General features: G+C 56.9%; 6 protein-coding genes across 6 annotated transcripts; all 6 read right to left on the reverse strand.

Annotated features, from left to right (window-relative positions):
- Positions 1-65: 65 nt before the first annotated feature.
- On the reverse strand, positions 66-962 carry DQ04_01841000 (C-1-tetrahydrofolate synthase, cytoplasmic; the record flags this gene model as incomplete). The annotated part of the gene is made up of 1 exon (XM_009311213.1): positions 66-962. One exon carries the CDS (start codon positions 960-962, stop codon positions 66-68), a length of 897 nt encoding a protein of 298 aa, XP_009309488.1.
- A 1,724-nt stretch (positions 963-2,686) lies between these two features.
- DQ04_01841010 (mitotic cyclin) lies at positions 2,687-3,973 on the reverse strand (the record flags this gene model as incomplete). The annotated part of the gene is made up of 1 exon (XM_009311214.1): positions 2,687-3,973. The coding sequence occupies one exon, from the start codon at positions 3,971-3,973 to the stop codon at positions 2,687-2,689; it is 1,287 nt and encodes a 428-aa protein (XP_009309489.1).
- A 762-nt stretch (positions 3,974-4,735) lies between these two features.
- On the reverse strand, positions 4,736-5,989 carry DQ04_01841020 (pyrimidine-specific ribonucleoside hydrolase; the record flags this gene model as incomplete). Its single annotated transcript, XM_009311215.1, has 1 exon — positions 4,736-5,989. One exon carries the CDS (start codon positions 5,987-5,989, stop codon positions 4,736-4,738), a length of 1,254 nt encoding a protein of 417 aa, XP_009309490.1.
- Positions 5,990-6,380: 391 nt separating this feature from the next.
- Positions 6,381-8,873, reverse strand: DQ04_01841030 (Vacuolar protein sorting protein; the record flags this gene model as incomplete). The annotated part of the gene is made up of 1 exon (XM_009311216.1): positions 6,381-8,873. The coding sequence occupies one exon, from the start codon at positions 8,871-8,873 to the stop codon at positions 6,381-6,383; it is 2,493 nt and encodes an 830-aa protein (XP_009309491.1).
- A 203-nt stretch (positions 8,874-9,076) lies between these two features.
- DQ04_01841040 (hypothetical protein) lies at positions 9,077-13,318 on the reverse strand (the record flags this gene model as incomplete). The annotated part of the gene is made up of 1 exon (XM_009311217.1): positions 9,077-13,318. The coding sequence occupies one exon, from the start codon at positions 13,316-13,318 to the stop codon at positions 9,077-9,079; it is 4,242 nt and encodes a 1,413-aa protein (XP_009309492.1).
- Positions 13,319-13,743: 425 nt separating this feature from the next.
- Positions 13,744-15,747, reverse strand: DQ04_01841050 (TPR Domain containing protein; the record flags this gene model as incomplete). Its single annotated transcript, XM_009311218.1, has 1 exon — positions 13,744-15,747. The coding sequence occupies one exon, from the start codon at positions 15,745-15,747 to the stop codon at positions 13,744-13,746; it is 2,004 nt and encodes a 667-aa protein (XP_009309493.1).
- Between the last annotated feature and the right edge of the window lie 293 nt (positions 15,748-16,040).

Genomic DNA, 16,040 nt, shown 5'->3' on the forward strand with positions numbered 1-16,040 from the left:
TATATATATATATATATATATATGTCCTTGTTCCCTTTCCTTGCCTTTTGTTGTCTTTCGGTATATTAAGCCACGTCAAGGCTCCTCTTGAAGCTAGCAAGAGTGTTCTTCAGCAGCATTGCGATGGTCATGGGGCCAGCGCCGCCCGGCACTGGCGTGATGCAACTGGCACGCTGCCGCGCCGTCTCGAAGCACACATCCCCCGCGAGGCGATACCCCGCCTTCTTCGTCGCATCGTCGACAGGGGTTGTACCAACATCGATGACAGCGGCGCCTTCCTTGATCCACTCACCCTGCACGAATCCCGGCTTCCCCATTGCCGCCACCACAATGTCAGACGACTTGACAATATCAATAATGTCCTCAAGCGGGGTAGCAGAATGGACAATAGTGACGGTAGCGTTGTGTTTCGTTAGCAGAGCTGCAACCGGTGCACCAACAATGTTACTGCGCCCAAGCACGACCGCCCGCTTTCCACTGATGGTCACACCACTCCGCTTCAGGAGCTCAATAACGCCGGCGGGGGTGCACGGCAGGAAGGGCGGCTCGCGACCCTTGAAGTGTAGCAGCCCCACGTTGATGGGGAGCAGTGCGTCGGCGTCCTTTTCTGGCGCAATCTTCCCCAGTGCGGCGTTGGGGTCGATGTGGTCTGGGAGAGGAAGCTGAACGATAATGCCGTGGCACGCCGGATTTTGGTTTAGCTTCGTCACCTCACGTTCGAGCTCCTCCTGCGTTACGCTCGCCGGCAGGCTGACGTTGAAGTTTGCGAAGCCGCACTCCTCCGCCGCCTTCGCCTTCAGCCGCACGTACGTCTGCGAGTCTTTGCGCTCACCACAGATGATTGCTGAGAGCCCTGGTTGTTTACCACCGTGTGTGGCACTCAGTTGGTCCACCTCCGCCTTTATCTCCGCACGTATCGCATCGGCAATCGCCTTACCGTCAATGATCACAGCCTCCGGCATGATGTGCGCACCAACCCTGATGAATATTCGCTTACTTCGTATACTTTTCGCAGTCCACAGATGACCCTGTGTCAGATCGAAAACCACAAGTGGGCAGAAGGAAGCGCAAGGAACTACACACCATTCAATCGTACACAATCACACACACAGACACCACAACCACAACCACAACCACCAGAAGAGAGATGTGTATAGATGGTGCAGGAGCACAGGGACGATGACAGTAGAGGGACGGGGGTAATCTGAACCAAAACACACACATTATCACTTGAGGCAACCCTATTGCAGCTGCCGTTATTGTTCATGTGCGGTGGCGATCCCTGCTTCAAGCCCAGATTGTACTCTGTCCTTTACAATTCGTCTTCACTGCTGTCTTTTGCGTCGGCTTGGCTTCAGATGAAAAGAGCGGTCCGGCGCAGGCACCCCACCCCTCTCGCGTGTCTCTGCCGCGATGCAAGAGGGTTGCGCCCACCACACCGTAACGTGACGGCACAAGAAAAATAAGAAGAAAAAAAAAAAAGAAAGATGTCTGGGGGAAGAAAGCATTTATATGAAGAAGGAAGAAACACACAAAAATAAAGTCTTTGCTTTCCTTTCTGACCCGTTTTTTTTTTTGCTTTTTTCCTCTTCCTTTTGCCTCGGTGTGTGTGATTGTGTGTGCGGGGCGGGGGGAAGTTGCCCCGTGCGTGCGTGCGTGATTGTGCGTGTATCTAGTCGGAGGAGGGCGTGAGGGTCTCACTGCAGCCGCAGCGGTGAGGGGCGTACGCGCAGACGAACAAAAAAAAAGCCAAAACACACAAAAAAAGAACAAAAAAAAAATCAACACAGAAGCACATGCGCTGCGGGAGGCACAAAGCCACGCACACACACACACACACACACACACGCGAAGAAAAAAGGAAATGAAAAAGAGGGAAGATAATAATAATAAAAAAAACTACACAGACACACAGACACACACACACACAGACAGACGCACGCGTACGCATGCGCCCAACACCCATTTTCAATGGAGGCGTTCACGTTGTTACATTTCTTTGGCGCCGCTGCCGCTGCCGCTGCTGCCGTGGCGGTGTGTTTACCCCACTCCTCTCCACGCAGCGGCACAGCAGACACACACGCACACAAACACGAGGGCGCATGCGTCCCACCTTCCCTCTGTTGCTCCCCTCTCGCCTCACCCTCTCGTGTACGCGGGCGTGCATTTTTGCGCTCTATAAACAAACAAAACAAACGAAATTTAAAAAAAAAACAAAAACAACAAAGGAAAATGAAGGCGATCAACATTTACTTCCACCACACGGCGGTGCGAAAGAGTGCTCTATTGCAGACGCCCCAAACGGCGCAGGGAAGACGGCCACACGCCGAGGAAAGGAGTAAGAATATATGTTCGCCTTCCTCTGCTCAGTCTCTCTCTCTCTCTCTCTCTCTCACACACTCTCTCTCACTCGCTCGCTGTGTGTCTGTGAGTGTGTGTGTGTGAGAGAGAGAGAAAGAGAGTGGAAGACCACAAGAAGGCTGCCATGCGGGGGTCGGTGAACGGGCGCACGGCACAAGAGAGGCACGTGCATGCAAGCCGACAGACACACACACACACACAGACGCATACAGCACAATGCCCTGTAGCCCCCCTCCACCAACAACGACAGACAGACACACACACACAGAAAGAGAGAGCATCTAGTATGGCTCGTTCCTCTCCGTCGTCACTCATAAACCTCCTCTTACAGAATCTCCGGAAGCTTCAGCTTACTCACTTCGCAGAAGGCGCTCCTTCCGAATATGTCGTAGACGCCGCCAGCGCCAACGGCGGGATTGCGGCAGAGAGCAGCCATCACGAGCGGCAGCAATGCCCGCACCTCGTCGCTCGGCATCCCCGATGGGATGTTGAACACTGCACGGCCCAAGTACACAGCGGCGGCGGCGAGCGACGAGAGTCTGCACTGCCGGAAGTGTGTGCGAATGGCGAGAGTCGCGAGGGTGTAAAGAAGAAAAAAGCGCTGCTGCTCGCTGGCAGGGGGATCCTGCTGCAACAGCAGACCCAATCCTACTGCGCTGAATGTGGGGCACACCACATTAAAGCCAAGCGTAGCGAATAATTGACACTCCATCGCCACCAACATCTCGAGTGAGAAGCGGTCGCCGCCGTAGCGCACCAGAGTGCGCAGCGGGACAGGGAATATTTCCTCCTGCTTTGATGCCAACAACAGCGACGCGCAGACGACGAGGTGAAGACGCTCGCGCGGCACACTCACCTTCGACAAATACCGGTCAAAAATAGACACAGCAAGAAAGAACGTCTCCAGCTGAAGATTGGACGCCAAGGTGACCTGAAGCAGCCACTCCACGTGCATCTCGCGCATCTCCAGCGTTACCTCGCGCTGCACAGACTGGAGCAACGTCGCCTGCGGTGCCTCGTCGGCCATTGAGATCAAGTCGTCCAGCACAATGGTGTAGTAGTGGGAGTTGAATGGAGAGAAGGTGCCCGTCAAGGTGGGGATCTCAAGCACCGCACCACACAGAGCGGCCACATTCGACTGGTGTATATATATAGCATCCTCCACACTTTGCCGCGAGGCGGGGCCCAATTCACGTGCGTACTGCCCCAAGAACTGCGCCACATCCTGTTCGCCAATCAGCGTTGCCAGCGAGAGCCACTCCTTCAGTTCGTTGAGGGTGAGTTCAAATCCTCTGCAGAGGACCCGCCGGCGGGAATGCAGCACCTCCAGCACGCGAAAACTTAGAGGTAAGTCATTCTGGGTGGGGATCAACATCTGCCGCGTCTCCTCGGATGCGGCGTTCATCAGACGTGTAAACTCATTTAGAAGAAAAAGTTTGCGTTCTTCCGCGTCGCCGTCACACCTAAGCTCAACGTGAGACAACACATCGCGCAGTCCCCTCTGTAGTTCTCCATAACTCAACGGCACATTCGATCCTGCAGCGCCACATCCGCCAACCGCACGGTTTGAGACACGCTGTTCATTGTCACCGCGCATCAGTGCCCGTGGCATTGGCAAGGGCAAGCCCTTCCCTTGAGGGTAGGGCAGCACATTTATGTCTAGAGCCCGAAGAGTGGCATTGCTATTGCTGCTGTTCATGGGAGCGTTGATCTATCTATTTTACGGGGTGGATCACACAGTGAAGATTTAGGTGACCTCGTGTCCACGTCTATTGTTACTCTGCTGCAGACTCTCGTCGTGAGATGTTGGCGGTGTAAAGGCGGTATAGCTGCGTAGTGAATCTATCACACACGTCTTTCTCGTCCTTACCGCGGGCGATATAAGAAGGGACGATCTTTTTTTCTTGTGTTACGCGTGGCCCTTCACACCCTCTCTGCTGGTGTGTACTGCCGCGCTGTGTGATGGCTGCACTTCTCGTATCCTTTATTTCTTTGATTGGCGGATAACACTTAAGGAAGTCGGCTGCCTCTTCCCTATTAACGCACTTATGCTGTTTTGTTGTTGTTGTTGTTGGGAGAGCGCAAAAGTGGGAAAGGCAGTTACACCAGCAACAGCGAAGAGATCAGAAGGAGCCACAAGAAATTGCACCAACAACAACAACAACAGCACCCAAAAAAAAAAAGTTTTTAAACATGCAAGCAGTAAGCGCTACAACTACTTCACAAAACGGAGCACTCAATAAAGAAAGGGAGTACCGCCTTGAAATACGCTCAATGGCTCCTCCCTCCCCTCTCCTTGCAACAGGCGAGAGCATTAAATGCTGCAGAGACTGGGAAAAATAAAGAAGGGCAGTTGTATGTGGTGTTGCACATCTCACAGAGTGAGCCTGTCTACCCTCTCGAACCGCGACCAAAACGTACCCTCTTGGAGCTTCAATACCGCCTTCACCTTTAGGCCGGTCGGCTGCTTGTGTACGTCGGCAGGAGTACCGAGCATGCCGTCTGTCGCCATCGCAACACCATTGGCGACTAATAGCGGCACCTCCGTCACTGTCACACCACCGCGGATGTGGAGATCCGCGAAATAGGCTGCCGTCGCGACCTCTACCGGCAGCGGCAGCTCCGCAGCGAACCGCCTGTTGAACCCGCTAACGGCATGCGCCACCACATTGGCGGAAGTGGCCGCCGACGACGAGGCGCGGGCGACGATGAGGGACTCGTACAGCGGCGCCGGCCACTTCGGGGCGGCGTCAAGCAGCAGCAGCAGCACCTGCCGGCCGTGCGCGCCGCTCACGAGGTAGTTGGCCGCGTGTGGGTCAAAAAACATGTGAAGCTCGGAGCGGCGGTTCGGCGGGTACACGAGACGCGTGTCGCCATCGGCACCCATCACGCCGCCGGCCATAATGACAAGAGACACACGTGACCGCTGGTCGGGGTGCTGTTGCAGGAACCACGCCGCATCTGTCGACGGCCCCAACACCAGAAACGACGCAGTGTGGCGCGTCAAGTAGTGCAACAGCGGCACGTCAAAGAACTCCATCTGACCGCTGAGAGTACTGCCATCGCTGTTGTTCCTGGGCGCGGAGATCGGCACGCCATCAAGGAGATCCGACGCGCCGAACAAACGATCCGCATCAAGCAGAACGTTTGGATCAAGGACGCGGCGGTACGTACAGGACGTCGTGTTATGTGACACATTTATTGAAGTGAAAGAAACATCTTCATCAAAGCGGGCGTTTGCCTGCGCCACGCTGTTGCCGTAGTAGATGGGTATGTCGTACAGCAGCACACCTTCCTTCCGCATCATCGCAATGAACGCAGCGGTGTTGTCGTATGCGGCGTTGAGGTTTACATTCCACGCGTCCGTTGCCAACACGATCATAGCGATGAAGACGTCCGCGCGCTTTGCCAAGTAGCGTAACGCCATGATGCCGCCCGGCATGGACTCCATGAACAGCACCACTGGCATCGGCTCACTCACCCGCTTCGTCGTGCCGCCAAAGGCGTAAATGACGAAGAACAGCAGCGCAAGGGAGTAGCACACGAACACCACAACACGCAGCGCTTTGATTTTACGTGGTTGTGGCATGTCCGCCCAGCGCTGCTGCAGTAACTTCATCTGGTCCATAGATGAAGACTGGGATGCCGCAAATCCAATTACTTCTCTACGCCCTTCCTCTCACCCGCCTCACAGTCCCCCTGGCGGCTCCGAACTAATATACACAGGCACACACACTGACTCCACACGCGTGCGGAATAACGTACTTGTCCCAATGGACACCTCCCAGCGGCCAACACAACCACCGCAGCAAAAAATAGGGTAAAGGGGGGAAAAAAATGCACAACGATCTCCACAGGAAAGCAACATGACACGCACGTTCTCCGTGCGCCTGCAAAGTATCAGCTCCAGTGAGAGATGAACGTCTCCACCGCAATTGTTGCTGCTTGTTGATAAATGCCATGCAAGAACGAAGAGAAAAACAACAACAACAACTATTCACGCGCCGCAGGTGCCAATGTCACAGATCCGCCCCACCTTCATCCTCCTCTTCCTCCTCCTCTTCGTCTTCCGGCATTGTCGCGAGGGTTCGCATGTACTGCAGCATTTGTTGGTTCGTCACCACATACGAGCGAAGGGTACGGCGTGTCTCTTCAGCGCCCATATTGTCCAGCGCCCGCGACACGCACGCGTGGAACCGCGTGTTGCAGAGCAGGACGTCCATGCACACCTGCGCCAGGACCTCGCTCACGTGCGCGGGTTCGAAGAGCATCGCACGCACCGTACTGCACACGTCGTCAAGCCCACTCTTCCAACTCTGCGTGAAGGCGTCTGCGGTCGCCAGCACCTCCGCAGGACTCCGCTCAGGCATCTCGTCGCACTGCACAACGTTGTAGACAGCCGCAAAATACCGCAGCACAAGACGCCCCACAAGATCTCCGCGGCGTGACTTCTTGAGTTCATCCAACGCTCGGTAGTCCTCGCTGAGGGTGGAATAATCATCCCCGTTGGATTCCACCGTATCATCGCTCTTGCTGGCATCAAATGCCACACGCCAGGCGGAGAGGATGTAGTGCAGATTGTTCAGCAGAAAGGCAAGGACGTACAATTCGTGGAGCTCGGGACGCTTTGCGTCACCAGTGGCGAGGTGACGACCCATCTCCTGCAGCACCCGCACCACCTCCACCCGCATGAAGGAGAGGTTACCAGCCAGAACAGCAAAGCGTGACGCGCTGTCCGCCGCGTCACTCGCACGCTCCGCCTCCACCGCACACCACGCCAGGCGCCTCAGCTCTGCGAAACTGTAATCATTGCTGTGACCCCTACTGCCGCCGCCGCCCTCTGTCATAGTCGCAAGAAGCGATGCCTCACCCACGGCGTCCGTTGCATCAAAACCGCAGCCACGGCTGATCGTCATGAGGGCGGTGGTGAAAGCCGCGTACCGCTTCGCCAGTGGATGTACATGCGCCACCCACGCCGCGGTGCGGTGGCCATCGTCGTTCATTAAAACACGTGCAAGAACTGCGACGTCAGCCGACCGTATCGCCAACATCTGCCGCTCGAACGTCCGCTGAAACGCTGGCCAAAGAAGCAGCAATAGTGAGTCGTAGAATCCTTCCAGACAGCTAAGCCGCCGCACATCCTTCATGAGGGAACGGAAGTCATGACAGAGACGGATCAGCAGCAGCAGACCATAGCAGTCAAAGCGGCAGTTGGCGTTGACGGCCGCCTGCGGATACTCATCGCGCAACATGCGCCGCACCGAGCCATCGCCCTGGTCAAGCATAACCTCCGCCACGTAGTCAACAACGAACTGAATAGTCGGCTTGAACACATCGACAAAGACAGACATATCGCCGGAGAAGAACATGAACGTAAAGAGGAACTCATGCGTGACGGCATCACAGAGCAGAACATTCATTGAGCGGAACGTTTCCTCGTAGAAGTGGCGCCGCCGCCTCGCCCGTTCCACTGCCGGCACTAGTGGTAGAGCAGTCACATCTTCCAGTATGTCTCCACGATCGCCGAGCGCAAAGGTCGAGAGCGGCGTCGCCTCTTGTGCGTCGGTGAGCAACGGCAGCACGTACGCCTGCGTCGGCACCAGGTGCACCGTCTGCGTCGAGCTCTCCATAGAGTTAAGCGTCATCACATACTGCCGGATGCGGGCGAGGTAAAGGCGTGACATGGTGTCACAATACGCACGGCAGAGCTCATCGTAGAGCGCCTTGGCAATGCGGAGCGGTAGATATGCAGGCGACTCCGCATTGGGCTCATTGGCGAGATGCGAGTGACGCAGCAGCGGCGCAGCAGAGCGCAAGAAGCGCACGTAGAAAGCATACGGCTTCAGCACGTGCTCCTGCTGGATCGACACGTTTGTGTTCTTCACGCTGAGAAGCGCCACCTTCTTGGTGAGGAACCGCTTCATCTTGACGCACGCGTGGACGGTCAGGCGGTCCAGCATCTCCAGCTGCTCCGTGTACAGGCGGCACGACGTGAGCGAGACGGGTGGCACACCGGCGCCAATCCGGCAGCTGCCCTCCCTGCGGTCCTGCAGAAATTGCAGCAGCTGCTGCGCACTCAGCATGAACTGTGGCCCCAGCTCCTCGTCGCTGCACTGCACAATAACACGCACCACCTCTGGTGGCACTACACAACGCGACATGGCGCCCCACACGACGCGCTCTGCCGCCCGCGCATTGACGAGCTGGACACCCACACGCTTCAGCCGTTCCCGCACATCGCCAATGTCCTTCTGAATGGTCTCCAGGTTGACGATAAACTGCCGAAGAATACGTTCAATGTCGGCCAGGGACGCGTCGCACTCATACAGCTGTCGGTGCAGCGTTGCCACGTCGTCGTCGGCAAGAAACGTTTGCACAAAGCCGTCGCAGACGCCCTGTACGACGCGGCGACCCAACTCCACGTCGAACTTCCTGCTACGCACATTGGCCTCCACAAAGTCGTCGTCAAGGTCGACAAGCGCCAACTCCCCCAGTTCTCCCTCCGTGAACATCACACGCCCCCCCCCCTCTCTCTCTCTCTCTCTCTCCACCAACACGCACACGGGGAAAAAAAAAGAGAGAGAACAAAAAAGAACACAAGAGAGGCGTGGTATCACAGAAGGAGCCTTGGCTCACCAAGACAAGTACAACAGTTCAATGCAACCCAGCCAGGTTTTCATTTCGTCTGCCGCAGCCTTTGCCACGCCCGTTGCGGCTAGCGTGTGGCGCCAACACCAGGGACGCTGACGGCGCGCAGCACCGCCCTGTCGACGCCCTCCTGCGCGCGGGACTCGTGCAGCTGCGCCAACCGCTGCGCGACGCCGCGCCACAACTCCAGCTCCGCGCGCTGCGGTGATGAGCTGAGGTGCGACGCAAGAACTTTTGTGAAGGTTGTCGTGATGGGCGGCCGCGGTGTCTGCAGCAAGAGCAGCGACGCCTCAAACCGCCCCGCCGAAACACACTGTGTGCGCTCAACGGCGTACATCGTGCCCGGCACTGCCGCACACTCGTCCACGTCGTTCTCCTCGTACGTGCGCAGCCCAAGGTAACGGCGCAGGAACGTCGTGCAGAAGAGACGCTCGTTGCGTGCTGTGTCGAGGAAGAGGGACGGCCACGCAGCAGCCCCACGCAACAGGCACGCTTCCAAATCCGCCTCGGGCACAAGCCGGCGGGCACACGACACGAGCGTCTCAAGGACCTGCAGCGGCAGCCACAGTGTCGGGTGGAATGGCGCGTGAAACAGCTCGACAGAATCCCCGTTGCACGGCGGGGAGCAGACGTAGCGGGCACTGATGCCGGTGATGAAACTCAGACGGAATTCCACCGCGCCGTCGTAGCCCACAAGCGTGCGGAGGCTCGCGCCCACCAGCCGCACAAGTTCGTCGTACATACACGCGTCCTTGCCCCGAGACGTCACCGGCCCCGCCGTACCACAACTGCTGCTACGGCTCCTGCTGGCGTCTTTTTCCTCAGAGCTAATACAAGGCGGCGGATCATTGCAGATTGCCTCTGAGAGCACCTGCGCAAGTTCCGCAGGTGTCGGGCCGTGGAGTGCATGGAAGAATTGGCAGACAACGTCCCGCTTCGCCTCATGTTTTCCACGCCTCTGCAACACAAACTCCACGTGTGACGGCGCGTCGAGTGCAAAGAGACGCCCCGGCAGACGAAGCACCGCACACCACCCCCTTCGGGTTTGACTCACCTTGAGCGCCTCGTTAAGCGGGGGCAGCTGCTCCACGAAGTTCGACTGGCATGTGGAGTAAATATTCACCAGGCTCAGCTGACGCAGCGCATTGGCGTCCAGCGGCGGGGGCGGGACGGGAAGGCGAAGCTCCCTGCGGTAGTACTGGTGCACGACGGCACCAATAGGGAATTCGCAGGTGAGCGGAATGGCACGGATGACAGTCTCCGTCTGCGCCTCTCCGTGCCCACCGTCGTCAACACTCTTCACTAACAACATGCTGAGAGTCGCATTGTATGCGTGCAGAATCTTCTTTGCACCGCGTTGCAAGGCAAGTGCCGCCTGGTACTCCTCAATTGTCTGCGGCTGCGCAGTCTGGATAAAGGCCCTGACAACTGATTTTGTTCTTCTTCTTCCCATTGCTTCAGGTACTTCCTCCACCACTCCAGCAGAATCGTCGGCCGCGGCCTCGGCTGCGTGGGGATCAAGCTTCTCCAAAAGTGCAGTTAACGCGCCCAGACGTGACGGCCCCTCCGCAGCCTCCAGCACACTCACACACACACCACCACCACCACCACCACTAGCACCAGCACCAGCAGGATTGGCATGTCTCTGGAGTTCCCAGCGGTAGCCACGTCCCACATCGCTGTTATCTTGGCAGCTAAACATCAAATCACCTTCTCCCTCACCACTGTTGAGCGATAAAAAGCGGTGTGCCTGCCGTAATAGTACAGTTATTGGGTAAAGCATTGGAAATTGCTCCTCTAGAAACGTCCTGCTAATCAGTTCCCTCGCCCCCTCAACATTATTGCCCTTCTTGTTGAAAGCGAGAAGCACCTTCACGTCGGCGGTGATTTGAAGCTCCAAATACACTCCATCACCGCGTTGTATGCAAGCCTCGCTGTTCTGCAGCAATGCCCCCACGAAGCTCCTGCACGATAACGGCATAGTCTTCTTGATCTCTTGCAACGAAAAGAAGACAGTCTCAGCAGGCGGCACATCCACAGACCACCGCGCGGCGTATTCCGCGAAGCACCTTCGCGCGTGCGGCAGAAGCTCCCTCTCCTGCAGTAGTGTCTCCTGCGTCATGTCTTCGCCCGAGTAGAAGCGCAGCGTCACCGTCGCGCCGCCGTCCTTCGCAAACGTGCGGTCGAGCGTGTAGCGAAACTGCGCGTCGTGGCGCGTAATGGCATCGATAATGCCCCTCGTCAGCCGCCAGCAGTTGAAGAAGCACGGCGACGGACGCCGTAGCGGCCACTGCTTGGGGTCCTCCGCGTAACGCTCGAATATCTGCAGGAGGCCATGCTCCTTCTGCTCCTTGTCGAAGAGGCCAGTGAAGCGCAGCGAGAAGAACGCGCCGGGGACCAACGGAACAGGAATGCGAATGCGCTTCACGTACGGCGGCGGCTTCGGCGGTACAGGCCCACCGAATGCGAGGGACGAAACCACACGCGTCGTCCTCGCGTTGTCTGTAAAAGTGACAGAGAGGAAGCACGCGCATGGGCTGCGCCGCATCCGCTTCACCAGGCGTTCGATGCCTGGCAGTGTGTCCATCTGCTCAAAAAACAGAACCCGGCGGCCAGCGGCATCCAAATACTCAACCGTCTCTTCCCTAACAACACCCGAAGCCACGCCCAACTTCGTCAGCGTCTTCTGTGCGTCGATGACGTGTACAACGAGCAGTTTGGCGTCATCCAATTGACCTAGAAAAGTCTCCTTCGGGGATGACGGGTTTCTGGTTTCCGCATCTGTCTCTTGCTTCGGCTGCTGCTGATGATCTTGGTGATTTGTGTGCTCCGTGAGGGTTGGCCGAACCGGCGTCGCCTCATACCATGGCAGCAGCATCGACAGCGCCGTCATGACGGAAGAGAAACAGTTAGTGGCTGTCGCCACACGGCCCCCTGACGTAGCTGCCACGTAGTACCCAAAGCACAGAGGGCCTACCGTAGCAGTCAGCGACGCTCTGCCTCCAAGCTCTAGCGGCAAGCACTCCTGCAGGAACTTCACAGCACTAAAGGGCTGTAAATACAAAGGAGTCAGAGGGGCTGTCAAGGGCTTTCCCCGATCGCTCAGCCACGAATCAACGTCAATTCGCCCGCAGCTCCCAACAAAATCCTCCACCTGCGTTGGGGCAAAGCGGCCGCACAGAAACTCACCAGAGGAAAGCAGCAACAAGGCCTGAAGGAGTGGCTGTGCCCAGAATGAACGCATGACGCCTGGCACATAGTTCCCACTCCCCCGAGTAGAAACACGGGCAATCGCACCGAGGTGCACAAGCTGTTCAAGCCTGGACTCCTCCAGCAGATGCTGCGGATGCTGATGCGCCGAGGAGGGGTGTTCTTCATAGTACACAAACCCCGTCTTGCCCTTGAGCACCACAAGCGGCACATCACGCATCTCCGTGTTCCCTACATCATCGCACAGCACCCACGATCCCGCCATGGGATTCGAAATGCCCGTCTCATCATTGTCCCACTTCACAACATCAAATTCAACGGTGTAGGATGCAGGAAACGCAATCCACCGTGCTGCAGGATCCTCTGTGAAGGACGGTACTAGTTCCTTCATTAAGGAAAATACACGAGCCGTGAAGGCCCTGTCCGCCGCAGCTGCGGACAAGACCAGAGACGCTTCGTGATATGAATCCGCGACGAAACGACGCTCCTTCGCCTCCGCGTTCCTTCGCACCACCTGCAGAGCCTCACACAGGAGCTTACCGAGGGGCTGAACGGACAACACCGCCGAGACATCACCAAGATGTCGTTCCTGCTGATGCGGCTCCCATGTGTCAGTCTCGTAGATGGAGCAGTACAGCGCACTACTGGTCTCTTCCTCCTCCCCAGTGAAGCTTCCTGTTGCTACTGATACTTCTGATGATGCCGCGGATCCATTGTGTGTGAGGGCATCTTGGCTCCACAAACGCAGCCGCACTTGGAGGTCAAGGCGCCGAAGGAGCCTCCGCACCGTCGCCGCCTCCTCGACGCACCGTCTGATCGCGTGGCTGCCCTTGGCCGCATCGTCGTCACCACACTGCTGAAGAAGACGCACAGCTCGTCGCTTCACGCTATTCGTCACCTCGTCCGGTGAGGTGCCCTTCACGCCAGACACAAGAACGATCTCAATGTTTTCGTCAACAAACCAACTGAGTGATCCGTCAAGAAGCGGTTTCTTAACGGGAATTAAGTCGAGAAGCGTACTCTGCGATCCCAGCGAACGCCGGAAGGCCGTGTCTATATGAACCGCAGAGCACAAGGCCACGCTGCAGCACCGCAGCATTCCTTGTGCTTGTGCCTACGTGTATATATGTGATGACTGTGGGTGTTGTGAAGAACAAGAGTGGGGTCTCGCGCGTTTGTGTGTGTGTGTGTGTGTCGAGGGTTTGGTGAAGGCCCTCTTGTTTCTCTTCAGGCATAAATGGACAAAGCGGGTGCGAGAGAGAAAGGCCAGAGACAAAAAAAAAAAAAAAAANCGCCGCATTCACAGGTGCAGAACCAAAAGTCATTCTTTGTTGTTGTTGTTTGTTTATTTTCTTCTGACATCATTTATTGTTGTAGCAGCAAAACAGGAAACAGAAGCAAGTCTGAAAAACATCGTGCCGAACGTCCTTCGTTCATTGCGTACTGTTAGCGCCAACGGCGCCCCACTGTACATTTCCGGTAGCAAACAGCCGCAGCCCGCAGCCGCAGCCCGCAGAAAGGAACTCACTCCTCCACACCCCATGCAACGTGGTCGATGTCAAAAAGCTTCTCGTACGGCACTCCTGCCAGCACGTCTCCGACAACGTCAAGCGACTTCGCCTTCTCAAAGTCCCTCGCCGCCGCCTCATACCGGTGAAGCGCCTTGTGGGCCAAGGAGCGGCGCAGCAGGGCATTGGGGTCGTTGGGATCGTTCTTCAGCACCGCGTCGAGGTCCGACAGCTCCCCTAAAGTGTCACCAAGCTGCTCCCGCACCGTGGCGCGATCATCAAAGAAACACGCCGGTGGCTTGGGGTGGAGTTGGATCGCCTTCGTGAACACGGCCTCTGCCTCATGCTGGTTCGTCCCCGCGTGCAGGTACGCGACCCCGAGGGCGTAGCAATAGTCAGCGCTGTCGCGCAGCAACGGCTGCAGGGAAGCTGCCTGCAAAAGATCCTCAGGTGCCTCTTTAAAACGGCGCAGTGCGTAGTACGAACGTGCCCGCAGGTAGTACACCTCCGCACATTTGCTTCCAAGGAGGACAATTGTCGAGGCGTCTTCAACAGCTTGTGCATAGTTCCCAACTGCGTAGTAGCACTCCGCCCGCTGAAGCAGATATCGGCAATTCTTGGGATTAAGCAGAACTGCCTCATTGGAGAATTCCAGAGCCTCCGCGTCTCTACCTAGTTGGCCAAGGGTGACAGAAAGGCAATGCAGCACCTGCGGCTCACGGAATTTGCGCTCGTGCACTGCTTCGTGCAGATCGAGGTAGGCGCCGTGGATATCACCCTGCACAAGTCGCGCCGCGCCACGGCGGAAGTAGAACGATGCCTCCTCGGGGCGGAGGGCGATGCACCGCGTGAAGGAGGCTACCGCGAGGTCGTAATAGGTGAGGCTGTAGTACACGAGGCCAATGGATTCATGCACAAGATGGTCCGCTTCCTTGAGCTCCAGCGCCTGCGCAAAGCAGTTGAGTGCGGCAAATAGCTCACCCTTCAGGAAGTTAAGCAGGCCAGCGTGCACCCACGCCTTGTGGAAGGCAGGATTCAGCTCCACTGTGGTGTTGAGTTCGGCTTGTGCCTCATCGTGCCTTCCCTCCGCAATGAAAGCTAGCGCCTTGGCGTAGTGATGTGCCTCCCGCGCGGGGTCCAGCGCAATCGCCTCGTCCACATCTATAAGGGCCTGTGGGTGCATACCGAGCACAAGCGCCGTGTTGCCACGGAAGAAGTGGTGCAGCGCCTGTCTGGTGCCTTTCAGCACGGCGTCCTCAAACTGTTTCAGCGCCTCCGACATGAGACCCAACTGGAAGAGGCAAGCGCCGAGGTTGATGTGATACTCGCTACATAGACAGTCAAGCTCCAGCGACCGCTGGAAGTGCTGCAACGCTACCTTGTACTCCTCGCGTGTAAAGTACGTGATTCCAAGCAAGTTGTGCAGCGACGCCGTCTCCTGTATCTCAAGGCCTTTGTTCAGCACCGTCACGGCGCCGTTGATGTCTCCCGCGTTCAGCTTGCACGTGCCGAGACATGAAAGCGCGCGGAAGCGCACAATGTCCGTCATGCGGCCGGCAACTTTATCGACTAGTGCACTCGCAAAGAAGTGCTGCGCTAGTGCCCTGCTGCCCTGCATGGAGTACGCGAGGCCCAACTCATAGAGCCAGGTGCCGTTGTCCGGCTCCACCTCTACGGCGCGTGAGAGGTCGACGATGCTATCTGCAACTTTGTTCATCTTGCGGTACACGTTTCCGCGGGTGCCGTACGCCCCGGCGAGGCGGCGGCGATCGAAGCCGTTTTCCTCGAGCTGAATTACAATCGAGAGGTCCGCGACGGCCACGTCGTAGCGGGTGAGGCGCACCGCCTGGTGGGCACGCAGCAGCAGGGCGTTGACGAAGAGCGGGTTGTACGTGATGGACAACGTCAGGTGCCGCATCACCTCTTCCATCTGTTCCGTGGTTTCATTCTTGAGCGATCGCGCCTTCTCAATGTGCTCGCGGGCCAGACGCTCCCGCGCATCACGTGTTATGGTGTTCATCCGTGACACCGCACCAGAAGGACCAAGTTAACGGCACCGCAGCGCGACGGGTGTGAGTTCAAGTCTTCCGAGTCTCTCTTTGCGTTTGTAAGTGTGCTGGCCAATCTGCCACTGTGCCCTAAACCTATGTGTACAAACGTCAAGTAATGCGATAGCCAACAACAACAACAACAAAGCAACATAAAACAAAAAAAAAGGGGGAAAAGGATTGTGGTGTTGCTGAAAACAAAACGTAAACTTTCTGATTAATGGCAAATTAGCATGCAACCCCATACTTGTATCGGGCCACCACA

The sequence above is a fragment of the Trypanosoma grayi genome (genome assembly GCF_000691245.1).
Source record: "Trypanosoma grayi strain ANR4 Tgr_184_V1, whole genome shotgun sequence".
Taxonomy (NCBI): Eukaryota; Euglenozoa; class Kinetoplastea; order Trypanosomatida; family Trypanosomatidae; genus Trypanosoma; species Trypanosoma grayi.